The following is a 22715-nucleotide window of genomic DNA, read 5'->3' on the forward strand; positions in this document are numbered from 1 at the left end:
ATTTACTTTTGTTCTAAACTAATGAGACAACCCTGCCCCCTCTGCCCACCTCCCTGTCTTTTCGATAAGTTGAAAATCCTTGGATGTTTAACCTCCAGTCTTGACCCCCCTGTAACCACGTCTCTGTGATGCCTACCACATCATAATCATTCACGATGATCTGTGCCATTAGTTCATCTGCTTTGTTACGAATGCTACGAGCATTCAGGTAAAGTGCCTTAATGCTAACTTTCTTATCATTAGAGATATTGGAAGTCATAAGATGTCCTAAGTTATCCTTGCTTTTTGCTACATTCCCAGTCTGCCTCAATTTTAAATCCGCCTGGAAACATGCTATCCTGCTGCTTATCTTTCCATTTAACTCCACACTCCCTTCGCTTTCACTTTCCCTTTAAAGTCCTACTGACCACCCTATTTATCCTCTTTGCTAGAACATTGGTACCTGATCGGTTCAGGTGGAGACCGTCCCAACGGTACAGATCCCCACTGTTCCAAAACTGATGCCAATGCCCCATGAAGTGGAATCCCTCTTTCCCACACCAATCCCTTAGCCACGTGTTTACTTCCTTAATTTTCTTATCCCTATGCCAATTGGCATGTGGCTCGGGCAGTAATCCGGAGATTATGACCCTTGAGGACCTGTACTTCCAATTTCCTTCCTCGTGCTTGATAATCCCCAAACAGGTCCTCCACTCTAGCTTTGTCTATGTTGTTAGTCCCAACCTCTTAAGAGGCTGAATAGGCTGCGACTATTTTCCCTGGAGTATTGAAGGGTGAAGGGTGACTTGAGGAGATTTATAAAATCATAAGGTGCATGGATAGGGTGAATGGCCAAGGTCTTTTTCCTGGGGTGGGGGAGTCCAAAACTAGAGGGCATAGAAGGGAAAGATTTAAAAGGGATCTTAATGGCAACCTTTTCACGCAGAGGGTGGGATGTGTGTGGAATGAGCTGCCAGAGGAAGTGGTGGAGGCTGGTACAATTACAACATTTAAAAGGCATCTGGATGGATATATGAATAGGAAGGGTTTAGAGGGCTATGGGCCAAATACTAGCAAAAGGTACTAGATTAATTTGGGATATCTGGTCAGCCTGGACGAGTTGGACCATGCTGTACAGCTCGATGACGGGATCCCATTCCTTTGTCAATCCAGTCTAAATCCAGGAGCAACCCTCCCAATGAGAAAGTTGAGTCTGTTCCTGTTCACAGTGGGACCCTGCATAGGTCCCATCTCTCCCAGAAACTGTCCCAACCCCTCAGCAACTTTTAAAATTCATTTACAAGATGAAGGTGTCACTAGCTGGGCCAGCCAGACAGCAGTTTAAGAGTCAGCCACTTTGCTGTGGGTCTGGACACATGTAGGTAAGGATGGCAGATTTCATCCCCTAAAGGACGTTAGTGAATGAGATGGGTTTTTCCAACAATCGGCAATGATTTCATGGTCATCATCAGATTCTTAATTCCAGATGTTTATTGAATTTGAATTCTACCATCTGCTTTGGCAGCATTTGAACCCAGGATCCCACAACAATTACTTGGGTCTCTAGATTAACAGTCCAGCGATGACAATGCTATCTTATTGAAAGATGCATAATCGTTAAAAGATATGGTTTCCGTTCTAGTTTTAGGTCAGAGTATGTGCAGCTCATTAATTCCCTGCTAAATGGCTCTCTTAAAAAGCTGGTATAAAATCTAAAGGGGAGGTTTAATTGACATTTGTTTCCCACAATCTGATAGGTACGGTATGGGTTGCAATATTTAATCGCATTTATAAAATCCCACCAATTAAATGATTAGCCTGTGTTTTCCTAATGCCCTGTTGACTTGGCATTGGAATTTCATGAGCCACTTGGAATTTTGTTCCGATTCTCAAATGGAAGGAGAACCTGCTGGACTGCTGCCCTTTCCTCATTCGCTGGTATTTGAGGTGGTGTCCATTTCCTCTTCATGCTTTGCCTTGTAAATAAGAATACTCGGCTATTGGTTGTGAGTCAATTCACGTGTGGGTAGTTTGATCCATAGTGTTGATTCAGGATTCACCTGTTGCATTTCTGTTAAAGATGAGCAAACTCAATCTCTTGAACTTCATCCTTTCTTACTCAAATTTTCAAAAAAAGTGCATTTGGTAACTGAATTTCCATGACATCTCCATTTTTCATACACTGCCTCCCTTCCTGTCTAATTCTGTGGGTCTGAGATCTAGTCACAATAATCCAGGATGCTTCTCCGGTAGCACCTTTTTTTAAATAAACTTCTCCTGGTTATTCCAACAGTCTCAATCAGGGCAGTGTTTTGAAATCTGTCAGATCATTTTCCAAAATGAAATCCATTCCTTCCGCAAAGATTTGTTGCATTATCCCAACCACAATTTCTCTATTTACTAAGTCACTGTTTTATCTAATTGTATGGAGTGGGACTCCATGTGTACCTCCTGCTGTTTGTGATTTATATAAGTGACTTGGATGAAAATGTAGATGGGTGGGTTAATAAGTTTGTTGATGATATAAAGATCGGTGGAGTTGTGGATAGTGTAAAAGGTTGTCAAAGGATACGGCGGGATATAGATCTGTCGCAGATATGGGCAGGAAAATGACAGAATTTATTCCGTGTAAGTGTGAGGTGCTGCTCTTTGGAAAATTAAATGATAAGGAAAAATATACAGTTGATGGCAGGAGCCTGAATTGATGTACACCATTGATGCACAGAGGGATCTTGGAGTTCAAGTCTATAGCTCCATGAAAGTGGCCACACAGGTTGGTCGGGTGGTAAAGAAGGCATATGGCATGCTTACCTTTATTGGTTGGGGAATTGAAGAAGAGTCAGGATATCTGTTGTAGCTTTATAAGACTTTAATTCGGCTACAGTTCCTAAAACCAACATCTTTTCAATCCCAATGTTTTCTCATCCTCCAGTTTCCTTCTTCATTTCCATGTGACCATTTTCCCATGTGTAACTGTTTCTGTCAGTTATGACAAGGATCTACCAGAACAGCCACTTTTCAGATTTTTGATCCTTGAAGCTCAGCTACATAAATCTTAAATTACAGGAATACTATTTCAGAATTCTGTCAATAATCATTAGTCCTCACAGGTTTAATTGTTCTGTAATTTCTTGATCAAAAGCAACAATGATGAAAACTGTAACAGTAATGCAGATGCAGCATATTCCCTTGGACCTGCTGGGATGATACAGAGACTCAGAACAGTGAAGAAAATTCTTCTTCAATCTTTGACAAGAGAAATCTGACTACTGCAGGTTCTGAATGTTTTATTTCAAAAGGGGAGGTATTTATGGATTCTGTAATCTTTGATTTGAGTACAGGGACAAGGATGTTTTGCTGCATTTATACAGTGCATTGGTGAGGCCACATCTGGAATATTGTGCTCAGTTTTGGACTCCTTATCTGAGGAAGGATGTTCCTGCTGCAGGGGGGGTGCAGCGAAGGTTTGCCAGACTGATTCCTTGGATGGAGGAATTGATGTGTGGGAAGAGGTTGACTCAGTTAGACTGTATTCACGGGAGTTAGAAGAATGAAGGGGGATTTTCATACAAATCTTTAAAATTCAATCAGGACTATGCAGGGTGGATGGGGGAAAGATATTTTTTTTATTTCAAAAATATACTTTATTCATAAAATGATTTGATGGTCTGTACATTTGGCCATGTCATACATATGTCAACATTTACAAACACAGATCAGAATTTATCCTTGTCACATACAGGTCTGTGCATTTCTCAATCTTATGCCCATATATTTGGCTGAGGCATCAGCAGAGCCCAAAAAACGTCCGCATGGGCCCCCTGTTCTTCTTTAGGCAGGCCGATCTTACACGGTGGTCTTTCCCCACCGCGCCTTGGCAGCAGCTGCCCCAAGCTTCAGCGCGTCCCTCAACACGTAGTCTTGGACCTTGGAATGTGCCAGCCTGCAACACTCGGTCGGGGTCAACTCCTTCAGCTGGAAGATCAACAGGTTTCGGACCGCCCAGAGAGCGTCCTTCACCGAGTTGATGATCTTCCAGGCGCAGTTAATGTTCGTCTCGGTGTGAGTCCCGGGGAACAGGCCGTAGAGCACGGAGTCCCGCGTCACGGCGCTGCTCGGGACGAACCTCGACAAGCACCACTGCATTCTTCTCCAGACTTCCTCTGCGTAGGCACATTCCAGAAGGAGGTGTGTGACAGTCTCGTCCCCCCCGCGCCACTTCGAGGGCAGCGTGCGGTGCGGCAGAGAGTCCGGGCGTGCATAAAGGATCTCACAGGCAGAGCCCTTCTCACCACCAGCCAAGCCATGTCTTGGTGCTTGTTGGAAAGTTCTGGCGATGAGGCATTCTGCCAAATGGCTTTGACAGTCTGCTCAGGGAACCACTCGACAGGATCCGCCCTCTCCTTTTCCCGAAGGGTCTCAAGGACACTACGTGCTGACCACTTCCTGATGGACTTGTGGTCAAAGCTGTTTTTCCTCATAAATTTCTCCACGAAGGACAGGTGATACGGAACGGTCCAACTCCTTGGAGCTTTCCGCGGCAGCGAGGCCAGGCCCATCCTTCGCAACACCGGGGACAGGCAGAACCTCAGTACGTAGTGACACTTGGTGTTTGCGTACCGGGGATCCACGCACAGCTTGATGCAGCCACACACAAAGGTGGCCATCAGGGTGAGGGTGGCATTGGGCGTGCTTTTTCCCCCATTGCACCGGTCTTTGTACATTGTGTCTCTTCGGACCCGGTCCATCTTTGATCTCCAAATGAATTGGAAGATGGCCCGGGTGACTGCGGCGGCACAGGTCCTGGGGATAGGCCGGACCTGTGCCACATATAGCAATACTGAGAGTACCTCACACCTGATGACCAGGTTTTTTCCCGCGATGGAGAGCGACCGTTGCCCCCATCTGCCGAGTTTCTGTCTCATCTTCCTGATCCGCTCCGCCCAGGTCTTGGCGCACACCCCAGCCCCCCCGAACCAAATACCCAGCACCTTCAGGTGGTCAGTCCTGACGGTGAAGGGGATAGAGGATTGGTCGGCCCAGTTCCCGAACAGCATGGCCTCGCTCTTGCCTCAGTTTACCTTGGCCCCTGAGGCCCGTTCGAACTGGTCACAGATGCACACGAGTCTGTGCACGGACAGCGGATCTGAGCAGAAAACAGCGGCGTCATCCATGTACAGGGAGGCCTTAACCTGTAGGCCCCCGCTGCCAGGAATAGTCACCCCTCTCAGGCTCGCATCCTTCCTGATGGATTCGGCAAATGGCTCTATGCAACACACAAACAAGGCGGGTGAGAGGGGGCATCCCTGCCTGACTCCAGATCTTACAGGGAAGCTATCTGATTCCCACCCATTGATTGAGACTGCACTGACAATGTTGGTGTAGAGCAATCTGATCCAATTTCCGATTCCCTCCCCAAAGCCCATTTTGGAGAGGACATCCCTCATATATGTATGCGATATCCTGTCAAAGGCTTTCTCCTGGTCCAGGCTGATGAGGCAGGTGTCCACCCCCCTGTCCTGCACGTAGGCGATCGTATCCCTGAGGAGTGCAAGACTCTCAGAGATCTTCCTGCCCGGTACAGCACAGGTTTGGTCCGGGTAGATCACCGATCCCAGAGCAGACCTGACCCGGTTGGCGATGACCTTTGACAAGATTTTGTAGTCTGCGTTTAACAGTGAGATCGGTCTCCAATTTCTAATTTCCTCCCTCTCCGCCTTCCGCTTGTAGATGAGGGTGATGATGCCTTTCCTCATGGATTCACTCATGGTACCTGCCCGAAGCATACTGACATACACCTCCAGCAGGTCCTGGCCGATCAAGTCCCAAAGAGCAGAATACATCTCGACCGGTAAGCCGTCACTCCCGGGAGTTTTATTCTTTTCGAAGGACTCGAGGGCCTTGGTCAGCTCATCCAGAGATAGCGGCTGGTCCAGCCTCTCTCGTGTTCCATCATCTAGGACCTCCGTGATAGAGGACAGGAACGACTGGGAGGCCGCGCTGTCGGTCGGCTTCGCGTCATACAGACTGGCATAGAAGGATTTACTGATCCTCATGACGTCAGCCTGAGATGACGTTACCGAGCCATCTTCTTTCTTCAGGCTGCTGAGCACGGAGCTCTCTTTGTGCACCTTCTGGGAGAAGAAACGTGAGCATGTCTTGTCCTGCTCCACCGAGCGGACCCTGGACCGGAAGATTATCCTGGAGGCCTCCAAGGCAAAGAGCGAGGCTTGCTGGCCCTTCACCTCCTTGAGGTCCTCCGTGACATTGACCCCCATCGTCTGCAGAAGGAGCAGGTTCTGCATACTTTCCTGGAGCTGGGACAGTTTTCCCCGCCTCTCTCTCGCCCCCTGGACACCTTTGAGGATGAAGAACCTCTTGATGTTCCCTTTTACCGTTTCCCGCCAGTCTGCTGGAGACTCAAAGAGGGGCTTCACGGTTCTCCAACCTGCGTAATCCCTCTTGAGCTCCTTGATGTTTCCCAGGGTCAACAGTTTAGTGTTCAGTTTCCACGTTCCCTTGCCAGCCCCCCGTTTCGTCCTGTAGGTGACAGTCGGCCAGCAGGAGGCAGTGGTCAGAGAAGAACACCGGCTTGACGTCGGTGGATCTGACCGAGAGCGTTCGGGACACAAACAGGTAATCTATCCTTGAGCGGATAGACCCGTCTGCCCGTGACCAGGTGTATCTACGCTGCGCTCCATCTGCAGGGGCGCTGAAGACGTCGTGCAGCTTGGCGTCTTTGACCGTTTCCATCAGGGCTCTGGACGTAGCGTCCGGTTTACTGTCCTCCCCGCCGGATCGTCCATCTGCATCAATGATGCAGTTGAAGTCTCCGGCCAGAATGACCGGCCTGGACGTAGCCAGCAGCAGTGGAAGCTGTTGCAGGACGGCCAACCGTTCACTCTTACCCACTGGGGCGTACACGTTGATTAGTCTCACGGGAGCGTTTCTGTATTTAACGTCCGCGACGAGGAGGCGCCCGCCCACCACCTCCTTAACCTCGGAGATGGTGAAGTTGCCTCCCCGCAACAGGATACCCAGGCCGGAGGCGCGGCTATTGTTGCCCCCCGACCAAACTGACGGCCCATGGGCCCACAAGCTCGACCATCTCCTGTAACTGCTGAGGTGCGGGATCCCACACTCCTGCAGAAACAGGACATCGGCTTTGACGTTGGCCAGGAAGGCCATTGTAGAAACACATCGCGTAGCCGATTTGATGCTACGCACATTGATGCTGGCAATTTTAAACCCCATTTTACCAGTTTACGGGGTTACCAATGTCCATTTTCTTCTGGTCTTGCTCCAGTGGGGTAGCTGCGTGCATCCCCGTGGTGACGGCAAACTGCTGGACCTTCCCAGGGCTGAGGTAGTTGTCCGGCTCCACGCTGGAGTCATTTCCCCGCTCTGGTGTCATCGTGTCAGACCCAGGGTCCGCATCGCCCCGTTCTCCATCTGACAGCAGGGCTGTCACTGGGACACTGCTCCCAGTTCCCTGGAGCTGTGGGCCGGTGGGTACCCCTTGGTTCTCACCGGGTAGGGGGAGGCCTTCACCCATCCCCTCAGAGGGATCGACTTTTCCTTCTTGGGCGGTGCTGCCCTCCTTTCTCCCCACGGCGCTCTGCCTCTTCCTCCGGAGGCGACCCTTCTTGCGCCCGTCCTCACCATCGGAGGAGCTGCCTGTATCCTCATCTTGGAGGTGTCTCTTCCCCCTTCGCTTGGTGGCTTTGGGGCCCTCGAGAAGTTTCCTCTTCCTGTTTTTGACGATAATCCACTGCTCTGCCTCCTTTGATCCCTCCTCTTCCATTTCCTCCGTCTGTCTTGAAGGAGCTTGGGTCGGCTGCTGCATCTCCCCGCTGTCTGCTGTCTGCTCCCCTATAGCCTGCCCTTCCTTCTGGGTGCCTCCAGACACCGTTCCTTTGCTGATTCGCGGTACCTCGCTGGACTTTGTCGGTCCGCGGCTCGTGTTGCCATCTCCAGCCATCTGTGCGTAGGCGGCGGCCCCTCGTCTTGGGCAGGCCTTGTACATGTGGCCCGCCTCTCCGCACAGATTACAGTTCTTGGCCTCCTTACATTCCTCGGTCGGGTGGCCTTCCCTCTTGCAGTTTCGGCAGACGGTCACATTACAATCCGCCGCCACGTGGCCTGACCTCCCGCAGGTTCGGCACCCCTTCGGCTGCCCTGCGTATGTCAGGTAACCTCTGCTTCCTCCGATGGCAAACCTGGAGGGTGGGTGGAGGATATTCCCACTGGCATCGACCCTCAGTGTTACCCTGACCTGTCGTTTGCTGGTCCAGATCCCGAAAGGATCGACCACATCGGTACTCTCTCCCTCAACCTGGACGTATCTTCTCAAGAAGGTCAGGACATCTGCTGCTGGGACGTGAGGGTTGTACATCTGGATTGTTACAACCCGACTCCTCTGTGCAGGAAGCACACACAACGGGACCACCGCCAAGATGAAGAACAGGTTCCCCTTCTTTCTCCTTGAAGACCTTCAGGAGCTGCTCACAATTCTTCACATTTCTGAAGGTCACATCGAAGTAGCCTGCCCCATGGAAATCCTGCAGGCAGTATACGTCCGCCTTTTTTTTATTTCAAAAATATACTTTATTCATAAAATGATTTGATGGTCTGTACATTTGGTCATGTCATACATATGTCAACATTTACAAACACAGATTCGAATTTATCCTTGTCATATACAGGTCTGTGCATTTCTCAATCTTATGCATATATTTGGCTGAGGCATCAGCAGAGCCCCAAAAACATCCGCATGGGCCCCCTGTTCTTCTTTAGGCAGGCCGATCTTACACGGTGGTCTTTCCCCACCGCACCTTGGCGGCAGCTGCCCCAAGCTTCAGCGCGTCTTGGACCTTGGAATGTGCCAGCCTGCAACACTCAGTCGGGGTCAACTCCTTCAGCTGGAAGATCAACAGGTTTCAGACCGCCCAGAGAGCGTCCTTCACCGAGTTGATGATCTTCCAGGCGCAGTTAATGTTCGTCTCGGTGTGAGTCCCGGGGAACAGGCCGTAGAGCACAGAGTCCCGCGTCACGGCGCTGCTCGGGACGAACCTCGACAAGCACCACTGCATTCCTCTCCGGACTTCCTCTGCATAGGCACATTCCAGAAGGAGGTGTGTGACAGTCTCGTCCCCCCCGCAGCCACTTAGAGGGCAGCGTGCGGTGTGGCTGAGAGTTCGGGCGTGCATGAAGGATCTCACAGGCAGAGCCCTTCTCACCACCAGCCAAGCCATGTCTTGGTGCTTGTTGGAAAGTTCTGGCGATGAGGCATTCTGCCAAATGGCTTTGACAGTCTGCTCAGGGAACCGCTCGACAGGATCCGCCCTCTCCTTTTCCCGAAGGGTCTCAAGGACGCTACGTGCTGACCACTTCCTGATGGACTTGTGGTCAAAGGTGTTTTTCCTCATAAATTTCTCCACGAAGGACAGGGATACGGAACGGTCCAACTACTCGGAGCGTTCCGCGGCAGCGAGGCCAGGCCCATCCTTCGCAACACCGGGGACAGGCAGAACCTCAGTACGTAGTGACACTTGGTGTTTGCGTACCGGGGATCCACGCACAGCTTGATGCAGCCACACACAAAGGTGGCCATCAGGGTGAGGGTGGCATTGGGCGTGTTTTTTCCCCCATTGCACCGGTCTTTGTACATTGTGTCTCTTCGGACCCGGTCCATCTTTGATCTCCAAATGAATTGGAAGATGGCCCGGGTGACTGCGGCGGCACAGGTCCTGGGGATAGGCCGGACCTGTGCCACATATAGCAATACTGAGAGTACCTCACACCTGATGACCAGGTTTTTTCCCGCGATGGAGAGCGACCGTTGCCCCCATCTGCCTAGTTTCTGTCTCATCTTCCTGATCCGCTCCGCCCAGGTCTTGGCGCACACCCCAGCCCCCCCGAACCAAATTCCCAGCACCTTCAGGTGGTCCGTCCTGACGGTGAAGGGGATAGAGCATTGGTTGGCCCAGTTCCCGAGAGCATGGCCTCGCTCTTGCCTCAGTTTACCTTGGCCCCCGAGGCCCGTTCGAACTGGTCACAGATGCACACGAGTCTGTGCACGGACAGCGGATCCGAGCAGAAAACAGCGACGTCATCCATGTACAGGGAGGCCTTAACCTGTAGGCCCCCGCTGCCAGGAATAGTCACCCCTCTCAGGCTCGCATCCTTCCTGATGGATTCGGCAAATGGCTCTATGCAACACACAAACAAGGCGGGTGAGAGGGGGCATCCCTGCCTGACTCCAGATCTTACAGGGAAGCTATCTGATTCCCACCCATTGATTGAGACTGCACTGACAATGTTGGTGTAGAGCAGTCTGATCCAATTTCCGATTCCCTCCCCAAAGCCCATTTTGGAGAGGACATCCCTCATATATGTATGCGATATCCTGTCAAAGGCTTTCTCCTGGTCCAGGCTGATGAGGCAGGTGTCCACCCCCCTGTCCTGCACGTAGGCGATCGTATCCCTGAGGAGTGCAAGACTCTCAGAGACCTTCCTGCCCGGTACAGCACAGGTTTGGTCCGGGTGGATCACCGATCCCAGAGCAGACCTGACCCGGTTGGCGATGACCTTTGACAAGATTTTGTAGTCTGCGTTTAACAGTGAGATCGGTCTCCAATTTCTAATTTCCTCCCTCTCCCCCTTCCGCTTGTAGACGAGGGTGATGATGCCTTTCCTCATGGATTCACTCATGGTACCTGCCCGAAGCATACTGACATACACCTCCAGCAGGTCCTGGCCGATCAAGTCCCAAAGAGCAGAATACATCTCGACCGGTAAGCCGTCGCTTCCGGGAGTTTTATTCTTTTCGAAGGACTCGAGGGCCTTGGTCAGTTCATCCAGAGATAGCGGCTGGTCCAGCCTCTCTCGTGTTCCGTCATCTAGGACCTCCGTGATAGAGGACAGGAACGACTGGGAGGCCGCGCTGTCGGTCGGCTTCGCGTCATACAGACTGGCATAGAAGGATTTACTGATCCTCATGACGTCAGCCTGAGATGACGTTACCGAGCCATCTTCTTTCTTCAGGCTGCTGAGCACGGAGCTCTCTTTGTGCACCTTCTGGAAGAAGAAACGTGAGCACGTCTCGTCCTGCTCCACCGAGCGGACCCTGGACCGGAAGATTATCCTGGAGGCCTCCGAGGCAAAGAGCGAGGCTTGCTGGCCCTTCACCTCCTTGAGGTCCTCCATGACATTGACCCCCATCGTCTGTAGCAGGAGCAGGTTCTGCATACTTTCCTGGAGCTGGGACAGTTTTCCCCGCCTCTCTCTCGCCTCCTGGACACCTTTGAGGATAAAGAACCTCTTGATGTTCCCTTTTACCGTTTCCCACCAGTCCGCTGGAGACTCAAAGAGGGGCTTCACGGTTCTCCAACCTGCGTAATCCCTCTTGAGCTCTTCAATGTTTCCCAGGGTCAACAGCTTAGTGTTCAGTTTCCACGTTCCCTTGCCCGCCCGCTGTTCGTCCTGTAGGTGACAGTCGGCCAGCAGGAGGCAGTGGTCAGAGAAGAACACCGGCTTGACGTCGGTGGTTCTGACCGAGAGCGTTCGGGACACAAACAGGTAATCTATCCTTGAGTGGATAGACCCATCTGCCCGTGACCAGGTGTATCTACGCTGCGCTCCATCTGCAGGGGCGCTGAAGACGTCGTGCAGCTTGGAATCTTTGACCGTTTCCATCAGGGCTCTGGACGTAGCGTCCGGTTTACTGTCCCCCCCCGCCGGATCGTCCATCTGCATCAATGATGCAGTTGAAGTCTCCGGCCAGAATGACCGGCCTGGACGTAGCCAGCAGCAGTGGAAGCTGTTGCAGGACGGCCAACCGTTCACTCTTACCCACTGGGGCGTACACGTTGATTAGTCTCACGGGAGCGTTTCTGTATTTAACGTCCGCGACGAGGAGGCGCCCGCCCACCACCTCCTTCACCTCGGAGATGGTGAAGTTGCCTCCCCGCTACAGGATACCCAGGCCGGAGGCGCGGCTATTGTTGCCCCCAACCAAACTGACGGCCCATGGGCCCACAAGCTCGACCATCTCTTGTAACTGCTGAGGTGCGGTATCCCACACTCCTGCAGAAACAGGACATCGGCTTTGACGTTGGCCAGGAAGGCCAGCGTTGATACACATCGCGTAGCCGATTTGATGCTACGCACATTGATGCTGGCAATTTTAAACCCCATTTTACCAGTTTACGGGGTTACCAATGTCCATTTGCTTCTGGTCTTGCTCCAGTGGGGTAGCTGCGTGCATCCCCGTGGTGACGGCAAACTGCTGGACCTTCCCAGGGCTGAGGTAGTTGTCCAGCTCCACACTGGAGTCATTTCCCCGCTCTGGTGTCATCGTGTCAGACCCAGGGTCCGCATCGCCCCGTTCTCCATCTGACAGCAGGGCTGTCACTGGGACGCTGCTCCCAGTTACCTGGAGCTGTGGGCTGGTGGGTACCCCTTGGTTCTCACCGGGTAGGGGGAGGCCTTCACCCACCCCCTCAGAGGGATCGACTTTTCCTTCTTGGGCGGTGCTGCCCTCCTTTCTCCCCACGGCGCTCTGCCTCTTCCTCCGGTGATGACCCTTCTTGCGCCCGTCCTCACCCTCGGAGGAGCTGCCTGTATCCTCATCTTGGAGGTGTCTCTTCCCCCTTCGCTGGGTGGCTTTGGGGCCCTCGAGAGGTTTCCTTTTCCTGTTTTTGACGATAATCCACTGCTCTGCCTCCTTTGATCCCTCCTCTTCCATTTCCTCCGTCTGTCTTGCAGGAGCTTGGGTCGGCTGCTGCATCTCCCCGCTGTCTGCCGCCTGCTCCTCTACAACCTTCCCTTCCTTCTGGGTGCCTCCAGGCACCGTTCCTTTGCTGATTCGCGGTACCTCGCTGGACTTTGTCGGTCCGCGGCTCGTGTTGCCACCTCCCGCCATCTCTGCGTAGGTGGCGGCTCCACGTCTTGGGCAGGTCTTATACATATGGCCCGCCTCTCCGCACAGGTTGCAGCTCTTTTCTTCCTGACAGTCCTTAGTCACGTGACCCTCCTGTTTGCAGTTCCTGCAGATGGTCACTTTGCAATCCGCCGCCACGTGTCCCGACTTCCCGCAGGTTCGGCACACTTTGGGCTGCCCTGCATATGTCAGGTAGCCTCTGCTCCCTCCAATTGCGAAGCTCGAGGGTGGGTGGAGGATGTTCCCACTATCATCAGCCCTCAGAGTTACCCTGACCTGCCGCTTACTGGTCCAGATCCCAAAGGGGTCAATCACATCAGTGGCTTCTCCCTCAACTTGGACGTACCTTCCCAGGAAGGTCAGGACATCAGCCGCTGGAACGTAGGGGTTGTACATATGGATTGTAACAACCCGGTTCCTCTGTGCAGGAAGCACACACAATGGGGTCACCGACAAGATGGAAAACAGCGGCTCCCCTTCCTTCTCCTTGAAGACCTTCAGGAGCTGTTCGCATTGCTTCACGCTTCTGAAGGTCACATCGAAGTAGCCTGCCCCAGGGAAATCCTGCAGGCAGTACACATTTTTTTTTAATTTCAAAAATATACTTTATTCATAGAATGATTTGATGGTCTGTACATTGGATCATGCCATACATATGTCCATATTTACAAACACAGATTCGAATTTATCCTTGTCCTTTACAATCCTGTGCATTTTTCAATCTTATGCCCATATATTTGGCTGAGGCATCAGCAGAGCCCAAAAAAACGTCAGCATGGGCCCCCTGTTCTTCTTTAGGCAGGCCGATCTTACACGGTGGTCTTTCCCCACCGCGCCTTGGCGGCAGCTGCCCCAAGCTTCAGCGCGTCCCTCAACACGTAGTCTTGGACCTTGGAATGTGCCAGTCTGCAACACTCGGTCGGGGTCAACTCCTTCAGCTGGAAGATCAACAGGTTTCGGACCGCCCAGAGAGCGTCCTTCACCGAGTTGATGATCCTCCAGGCGCAGTTAATGATCGTCTCGGTGTGAGTCCCGGGGAACAGGCCGTAGAGCACGGAGTCCCGCGTCACGGCGCTGCTCGGGACGAACCTCGACAAGCACCACTGCATTCCTCTCCAGACTTCCTCTGCATAGGCACATTCCAGAAGGAGGTGTGTGACAGTCTCGTCCCCCCCGCAGCCACTTCGAGGGCAGCGTGCGGTGCGGCAGAGAGTCCGGGCGTGCATAAAGGATCTCACAGGCAGAGCCCTTCTCACCACCAGCCAAGCCACGTCTTGGTGCTTGTTGGAAAGTTCTGGCGATGAGGCATTCTGCCAAATGGCTTTGACAGTCTGCTCAGGGAACCGCTCGACAGGATCCGCCCTCTCCTTTTCCCGAAGGGTCTCAAGGACGCTACGTGCTGACCACTTCCTGATGGACTTGTGGTCAAAGGTGTTTTTCCTCATAAATGTCTCCACGAAGGACAGGTGATACGGAACGGTCCAACTACTCGGAGCGTTCCGCGGCAGCGAGACCAGGCCCATCCTTCGCAACACCGGGGACAGGCAGAACCTCAGTACGTAGTGACACTTGGTGTTTGCGTACCGGGGATCCACGCACAGCTTGATGCAGCCACACACAAAGGTGGCCATCAGGGTGAGGGTGGCATTGGGCGTGTTTTTTCCCCCATTGCACCGGTCTTTGTACATAGAGTCTCTTCGGACCCGGTCCATCTTTGATCTCCAAATGAATTGGAAGATGGCCCGGGTGACTGCGGCGGCACAGGTCCTGGGGATAGGCCAGACCTGTGCCACATATAGCAATACTGAGAGTACCTCACACCTGATGACCAGGTTTTTTCCCGCGATGGAGAGCGACCGTTGCCCCCATCTGCCTAGTTTCTGTCTCATCTTCCTGATCCGCTCCTCCCAGGTCTTGGCGCACGCCCCAGCCCCCCCGAACCAAATACCCAGCACCTTCAGGTGGTCAGTCCTGACGGTGAAGGGGATAGAGGATTGGTCGGCCTAGTTCCCGAAGAGCATGGCCTCGCTCTTGCCTCGGTTTACCTTGGCCCCCGAGGCCCGTTCGAACTGGTCACAGATGCACACGAGTCTGTGCACGGACAGCGGATCCGAGCAGAAAACAGCGACGTCATCCATGTACAGGGAGGCCTTAACCTGCAGGCCCCCGCTGCCAGGAATAGTCACCCCTCTCAGGCTCGCATCCTTCCTGATGGATTCGGCAAATGGCTCTATGCAACACACAAACAAGGCGGGTGAGAGGGGGCATCCCTGCCTGACTCCAGATCTTACAGGGAAGCTATCTGATTCCCACCCATTGATTGAGACTGCACTGACAATGTTGGTGTAGAGCAGTCTGATCCAATTTCCGATTCCCTCCCCAAAGGCCATTTTGGAGAGGACATCCCTCATATATGTATGCGATATCCTGTCAAAGGCTTTCTCCTGGTCCAGGCTGATGAGGCAGGTGTCCACCCCCCTGTCTTGAACGTAGGCGATCGTATCCCTGAGGAGTGCGAGACTCTCAGAGATCTTCCTGCCCGGTACAGCACAGGTTTGGTCCGGGTGGATCACCGATCCCAGAGCAGACCTGACCCGGTTGGCGATGACCTTTGACAGGATTTTGTAGTCTGCATTTAACAGTGAGATCGGTCTCCAATTTCTAATTTCCTCCCTCTCCCCCTTCCGCTTGTAGACGAGGGTGATGATGCCTTTCCTCATGGATTCACTCATGGTACCTGCCCGAAGCATACTGACATACACCTCCAGCAGGTCCTGGCCGATCAAGTCCCAGAGAGCGGAATAAACCTCGACCGGTAAGCCGTCGCTTCCGGGAGTTTTATTCTTTTTGAAGGACTCGAGGGCCTTGGTCAGTTCATCCAGAGATAGCGGCTGGTCCAGCCTCTCTCGTGTTCCGTCATCTAGGACCTCCGTGATAGAGGACAGGAACGACTGGGAGGCCGCGCTGTCGGTTGGCTTCGAGTCATACAGGCTGGCATAGAAGGATTTGCTGATCCTCATGACGTCAGCCTGAGATGACGTTACCGAGCCATCTTCTTTCTTCAGGCTGCTGAGCACAGAGCTCTCTTTGTGCACCTTCTGGAAGAAGAAACGTGAGCACGTCTCGTCCTGCTCCACCAAGCGGACCCTGGACCGGAAGATTATCCTGGAGGCCTCCGAGGCGAAGAGCGAGGCTTGCTGGCCCTTCACCTCCTTGAGGTCCTCCGTGACATCGACCCCCATCGTCTGCAGCAGGAGCAGGTTCTGCATACTTTCCTGGAGATGGGACAGTTTTCCCATCCACAGCTGCAAGGCCACAACACTCCAACACAACTTTCTTCACAAATACTGTCCGATCCACTGGTGTGTGCTCCTCCATCTTATTCACAGTCATCCTGACTATGTTGCGAATGCCCTGACCAGTGCTGAGAGTGACTGCTGAGGCCATAGCTCTGAGGTTGGCTGGTCCCTGAATTGGCGTTTGGCCGAAGCCAGCATGAAGATCCACCAAGAGCAGGTCAGCACAACCAAACGATCCTCCAACGTCCAATCATGATCCAGCGATGATCTCCACTAGCTCTGATGACTCGCAACTCGACACCTGTCCTGATAAGAACAGACACTTGATCTTAGCCAAAAGGCCGAGAATCTATGTGATCAAGGAGGTTGTATAATAAAGACATTCACAGATACTGAGACTAGTGAGGTGCTGATGATACAATTTCACTTCCACATTGTTTAAATGAGGTACAAAATATTAATTGGAGATATTCACAAAGGTTACAAACTGATTTCATTGGCTAGCTTCAAGAGTGACTTATTAAAACGGGGAAGTTTTCTTTTTCTGTTGCAAATTCTACAAATATCTGAATCAGCTTCTTCCTTGCTGTTCCTAAATAACAAGATTCAGAGATAAGTTCATAGCATGAAGTATAGATATTTTAAACAAGTTTCATAGTGTGTCATTTGCATTTTGGATAAACTGCTGTTCACATGTTCAAAGGTCTATCTAACATGACACTCTGTAACATTATGGTCCAAAAATAATTTGGTCACTATCTTCCATGTACCTTTTCCAATAATGTAAAATATTTTCCACCAAATGCTCTGTAAATTTAGGCAATACTGTATGTTTCTAGTTAAATCAATTCCATTGTTTGAATCGGAATTATCCTCTCAGGTACTACTTTTTCATTCCTCCTTTAAATCTAAGCTCTTTTATTTAAAAAATTAATTCACAGTTTGAATTCCCCCTTTTGCTTCGGAGTTCAAGATTTTTGGCTTCCATTTCCTTTTTCATTGCTCTCTCCTTTTGTTCTCCTCTCTGATTCAAACTTTCTCCTCTATCCAGTCCTGTTTTTCTTATTTTTAATCCTCCCTGTCTATTGCTCTTTTCATATAATTCTATTTGTTACTTTACCTTTTCATCTAGTTCAGGTCTTTTCTTTTTCTTTCCCTTTTTCATCAAACTGTCAAGTTTTTTCACTTCTAACTAAATCTTAGAATTAGCCAACAGTAGCATTTTAATTTCAAGTTTCATTCTAAGTGATGGGTACTCATTTTAAGTTACATAATCCTTTCTTTATATCTACTTTAATTTATCTACTGACTCTGTCACTTTAGTGAAAGACTTTAAGTAATTCACTGCAATGTCTGATTCCCAGAAAAATCTTAGCACCACTCAAAGCCATTTTGAAATGTGAATCCGTGTAGCAGTTGTAACTCAAAGTAGTTTATGTTCAAATGCAACAAGATCTGGAAACATCCAGGCTTGGGCTGCTAAGTGATAAGTAATGTTTGTGCCACACAAATGCCAGGCAATGACCACCTCTGATAAGAGAAAATCTCGCCATCAATCCTTGACATCCAATGACACTGCCATCACTGAATCCCCACTATTAATATCTTGTGGTGGTTACCATTGACCAGAAACTCAACTGACTTCGAAATATAAACACAGTGACTACAAGAGCAGGTCAGAGGCTGGGGATTCTATGCCAAGTTACCTCCTGATTCCCCACCATCTACAAGGCACAAGTCAGGAGGGTGAGGGAATTCCTGGATGGGTGCAGCTCCAATAACACTCAAGAAGCTTAACACCATCCAGGACAAAGCAGTCCACTTGATTGGCATCACATCCACAAATATTCACTCCCTCCACTGTCGATGCTCAGTAGCAGCAGTGTGTTCGTATACAAAGTGCATTGATAGGCAGATCATTCACCATCTTGTTGAGTAATGGTGCAGGCTGGAGGGGCTATTCTTCACTTTCGACCCAGTGAATGAAGTTTAATTGAATCGTGTGAACTCGGATCTAAAAAAAATTAAGGAAATCCGGGTGAGGGATGAGAGAGAGGGACAACCTTCTCTCTTACTGCAAACACTATCTGGCTAGAGTTGGGATTGTGAGGTATGTAACAGTCCCTGTGGGTGAGGCAGACTATGTCGGTGTTGTGGAGATTCTTTGTTCGAACCTCGGAGGGAAAATTCTGTCGGTAGTCCGGAGCATGGGTGATGGGCTGAGCGGCCGTACTGAACAGGATCATCCTGAAGGCAACTTCGAGCCCTCCCCTGTGGTGCTGGGCTAGTGTCCCTGCCTCAGGGCTAGGAGCCCTGGATTCAAGTTCCAACTGGCCCGCGGCTGCCTGAAGAATCTGCAGGAGGTGGTGGGGTGTGCTGCTCAGGAAGGAGCAGGTAAATCACCGTTGGAAGCAGCATCTTTTATTGTGAAGCGAAGATTTCGATCAGAACCGATCCCAAACAGAGATGCGCCTTCAGCCAATGCACGCTTCGGAATTGGGAGTTGAGTTAATTCTGTTTATTCGGAGTTGGGAGTTGTTGAATTAAACAAATGAGAGCCGGTGAGTTCTACGACCTGTGATGGTGATATGCAAATAATTCTTCATCAAAGTCCCGAACCTCCCGCGACCCAGCTGCAGGGAAATTTGTCTGAAGTGGAGTGAGTGTGAACAAGCTGCTCCGGCGGAAGCTGCGAGGGAGACGGGGCAGGTTAGAGACAGAGACAGAGACAGCGCCAACTCCCTGTCTGTGGGTCAGTCCGCTCACCAGCGGCTGGTGCTTCAGGGAGATCAGCCCCTGACCCTCGCGGCTGGTGTTTCAGGGAGATCAGCCCCTGACCCTCGCGGCTGGTGTTTCAGGGAGATCAGCCCCTGACCCTCGCGGCTGGAGGATGAGCGTGTCCGAGGAAGGCTCAGATAGTGGGGCCGCGGTGTCTCAGCAACAGGAGCGAGCAGGTAAAAGCTTCTGGACCTTGTAGATGTTGAAGGAGCTGCGTGTCCTGTATCTGTTTTTTGGGAGCCGGCTGCCCCAACACGATCCCTCTCTATTCCATCCTTACGGCTGGAACCCTCAGTGTGATGCACTCCATAGGTGATCAGCCCAGCCGGGGAGGAGGCTGTGGGTTCACTCTTGTTACTGAATGTGAGGGGGGGGGGGTGGGCATACAGCAACGGGGGAGGGGAGGGGAGGGGGGGCTTGGGGAAACCTGGGAGTATTGTGTAGTGACCGGAGGTGGGTGGGGGGAGGGAGGGAGGGAGAAGACCCCCCTTACCCTCCCTCGCCACACGCCGACCCCCGAGACCCACCGGGATAAGCAGCGGCTATTCGGCCCGCGCTCTGTTTGTATTCGGCGGGGCGGGGCGGGGCGGGACGGATGATAGATTCTCTGTTGTTCCATACCTGAGGATGGGACAATACCTCCCCTGAGTCACCGCTGGGGGCTGGCGGTGTGGCTGTAGGCTCAGTGGGAGCAATGTGTGTGTGCGTGGGGGGGGGGGGGGTGTGCCGCGAGGGGGTGTGTGTGGGGGGATGGGGGGTGTGTGTGGTGGGGGATGGGTGGGTGTGTGTGTGGTGGGGGGTGGGTGTGTGTGTGGGGGGGGTGGGTGTGTGTGTGTGTGGGGGGTGTGGTGTGTGTGTGGGGGGGGGGGTGTGTGTGTGGGGGGGGGGTGTGTGTGTGGGGGGGGGTGTGTGTGTGTGTGTGGGGGGGTGTGTGTGTGTGTGGGGGGGGGGTGGGTGGGTGTGGTGTGTGGGGGGGGGGGGGTGGGTGTGTGTGTGGTGTGTGGGGGGTGGGTGTGTGTGTGGGGGGGGTGGGTGTGTGTGTGTGGGGGGGTGGTGTGTGTGTGTGGGGGGGGGGTGTGTGTGTGTGTGGGGGGGGGGGTGGGTGTGGGTGTGTGTGGGGGGGGTGGGTGTGTGTGTGGGGGGGGGGTGGGTGTGTGTGTGTGTGGGGGGGGGTGTGTGTGTGTGGGGGGGGGGTGTGTGTGTGTGTGGGGGGGGGTGGGTGTGTGTGTGGGGGGGGGTGGGTGTGTGTGTGGGGGGGGGGTGGGTGGTGTGTGTGTGTGGGGGGGGTGGGGTGTGTGTGTGGTGGGGGGGGGGGTGGGTGTGTGTGGTGGGGTGGGTGTGTGTGGGGGGGGGGGTGGGTGTGTGTGTGTGTGGGGGGGGGTGGGGGTGTGTGTGTGTGTGGGGGGGGGTGGGGTGTGTGTGTGTGTGGGGGGGGTGGGTGGTGTGGGTGTGGGGGGGGGTGGGTGGTGTGTGGGGGGGGGGGTGGGTGTGTGTGTGGGGGGGGGGGGTGGTGTGTGGTGGGGGGGGGGGTGTGTGTGTGGGGGGGGGTGGGGTGTGTGTGGCAGGTGGGTGGGGTGTCTGTGTGGGTGTGTGTGTGGGGGTGTGTGTCTGTGTGGGGATGGTGGGTGTGTGTGGGGGGGTGTGGGGGAGCAGGTGGGTGGGTGTCTGTGTGGGGGGTGGGGTGTGTGTGGGGGGTGGTGTGGTCTGTGTGTGTGGGGGGGTGGTGTGTGGTGTGTGTGGGGGGGGTGGGTGTGTGTGTGGGGGGGGGGTGGTGTGTGTGTGTGTGGGGGGGTGGTGTGTGTGTGTGGGGGGGGGTGGTGTGTGTGTGGGGGGGGGGTGGTGTGGGTGTGTGGGGGGGTGGTGTGTGGGTGGGGGGGGGTGGTGTGTGTGTGGGGGGTGGTGGTGTGTGGGGGGGGTGGTGTGTGTGTGTGGGGGGGGGGTGTGTGTGTGGGGGGGGTGGGTGTGTGTGTGGGGTGGGGAGGTGTGTGTGGGGGGGGGAGTGTGTGTGGGGGGGGAGTGTGTGTGGGGGGGGTGGTGTGTGTGTGTGGGGGGGGTGGTGTGTGTGTGTGGGGGGGGTGGTGGTGTGTGTGTGGGGGGGGGTGGTGTGTGTGTGTGGGGGGGGGGGTGGTGTGTGGTGTGGGGGGGGGGTGTGTGTGTGTGGGGGGGGGGAGTGTGTGTGTGTGTCGGGGGGTGGGTGTGGTGGTGTGTGTGGAGGGGTGGGTGTGTGTGTGTTGGGGGGTGGGTGTTGTGTGTCGGAGGGGTGGGTGTGTGTGTGTGTGAGGGGGTGGGTGTGTGTGTGTGTGTGGAGGGGTGGGTGTGTGTGGTTTGGGGGGGTGGGTGTGTGTGGTCGGAGGGGTGGGTGTGTGTGTGTGTGTGGAGGGGTGGGTGTGTGTGTGTGTGTGAAGGGTGGGTGTGTGTGTGTTTGGGGGGGGGGTGTGTGTGTGTCGGAGGGGGTGGGTGTGTGTGTGTGTCGGAGGGGTGGGTGTGTGTGTGTGTCGGAGGGGTGGGTGTGTGTGTGTGTCGGAGGGGTGGGTGTGTGTGTGTGGAGGGGGGTGGGTGTGTGTGTGTGGAGGGGGGTGGGGTGTGTGTGTGGAGGGGGGTGGGTGTGTGTGTGGCAGGTGGGTGGGTGTGTGTGTGTGGAGGGGGGTGGGTGTGTGTGTGGCAGGTGGGTGGGGTGTCTGTGTGGGTGTGTGTGTGGGGGTGTGTGTCTGTGTGGGGATGGTGGGTGTGTGTGGGGGGGTGTGGGGGAGGCAGGTGGGTGGGTGTCTGTGTGGGGGGTGGGTGTGTGTGGGGGTGGTGTGTCTGTGTGTGTGGGGGGGTGGTGTGTCTGTGTGTGTGGGGGGGGTGGTGTGTGTGTGTGTGGGGGGGTGGTGTGTGTGTGTGTGGGGGGGTGGTGTGTGTGTGGTGGGGGGTGGTGTGTGTGTGGGGGGGTGGTGTGTGTGTGGGGGAGTGGTGGTGTGTGTGTGGGGGGTGAGTGTGTGTGGGGGGGAGTGTGTGTGGGGGGGAGTGTGTGTGGGGGGGGTGGTGTGTGTGTGTGGGGGGGGTGGTGTGTGTGTGTGTGGGGGGGGGTGTGTGTGTGTGTGGGGGGGGTGTGGTGGTGAGGGGTGTGTGTGTGTGTGGGGGGGGGAGTGTGTGTGTGTCGGAGGGGTGGGTGTGTGGTGTGTGTGGAGGGGTGGGTGTGTGTGTGTGTGGGGGGGTGGGTGGTGTGTGTGTGGAGGGGGTGGGTGTGTGTGTGTGTGTGGAGGGGGTGGGTGTGTGTGTGTGTCGTGGAGGGGTGGGTGTGTGTGTGTTTGGGGGGGTGGGTGTGTGTGTGTCGAGGGGTGGGTGTGTGTGTGTGTGTGGAGGGGTGGGTGTGTGTGTGTGTGTGAAGCGGTGGGTGTGTGTGTGTTTGGGGGGGTGGGTGGTGTGTGTGTCGGAGGGGTGGGTGTGTGTGTGTGTCGGAGGGGTGGGTGTGTGTGTGTGTCGGAGGGGTGGGTGTGTGTGTGTGTGCGAGGGGTGGGTGTGTGTGTGTGTCGGAGGGGTGGGTGTGTGTGTGTGTCGGGGGGGTGGGTGTGTGTGTGTCGGAGGGGTGGGTGTGTGTGTGTGTCGGAGGGGGTGGTGTGTGTGTGTGGAGGGGGGTGGGGTGTGTGGTGGAGGGGGGTGGGTGTGTGTGTGTCGGGGGGGTGGGGTGTGTGTGTGTCGGGGGGGTGGGTGTGTGTGTGTCGGAGGGGTGGTGT

At 53.9% G+C, this 22715-nt stretch overlaps 1 protein-coding gene across 1 annotated transcript in view; it reads left to right on the plus strand.

Moving 5' to 3' along the window:
* The first annotated feature begins 18619 nt into the window (after positions 1-18619).
* The window catches only part of LOC140494273 (POU domain, class 2, transcription factor 3-like), a 41510-nt gene continuing 37414 nt past the window's right edge, over positions 18620-22715 (plus strand). Inside the window, exon 1 of the mRNA XM_072593543.1 lies at positions 18620-19175. Within this exon, the coding sequence (XP_072449644.1) occupies positions 19112-19175 (64 nt within the window). The 5' untranslated portion in view covers positions 18620-19111. The remainder of the gene's footprint in view (positions 19176-22715) is intronic.

This window comes from Chiloscyllium punctatum, chromosome 23 (genome assembly GCF_047496795.1).
Source record: "Chiloscyllium punctatum isolate Juve2018m chromosome 23, sChiPun1.3, whole genome shotgun sequence".
NCBI classification, from domain to species: Eukaryota; Metazoa; Chordata; class Chondrichthyes; order Orectolobiformes; family Hemiscylliidae; genus Chiloscyllium; species Chiloscyllium punctatum.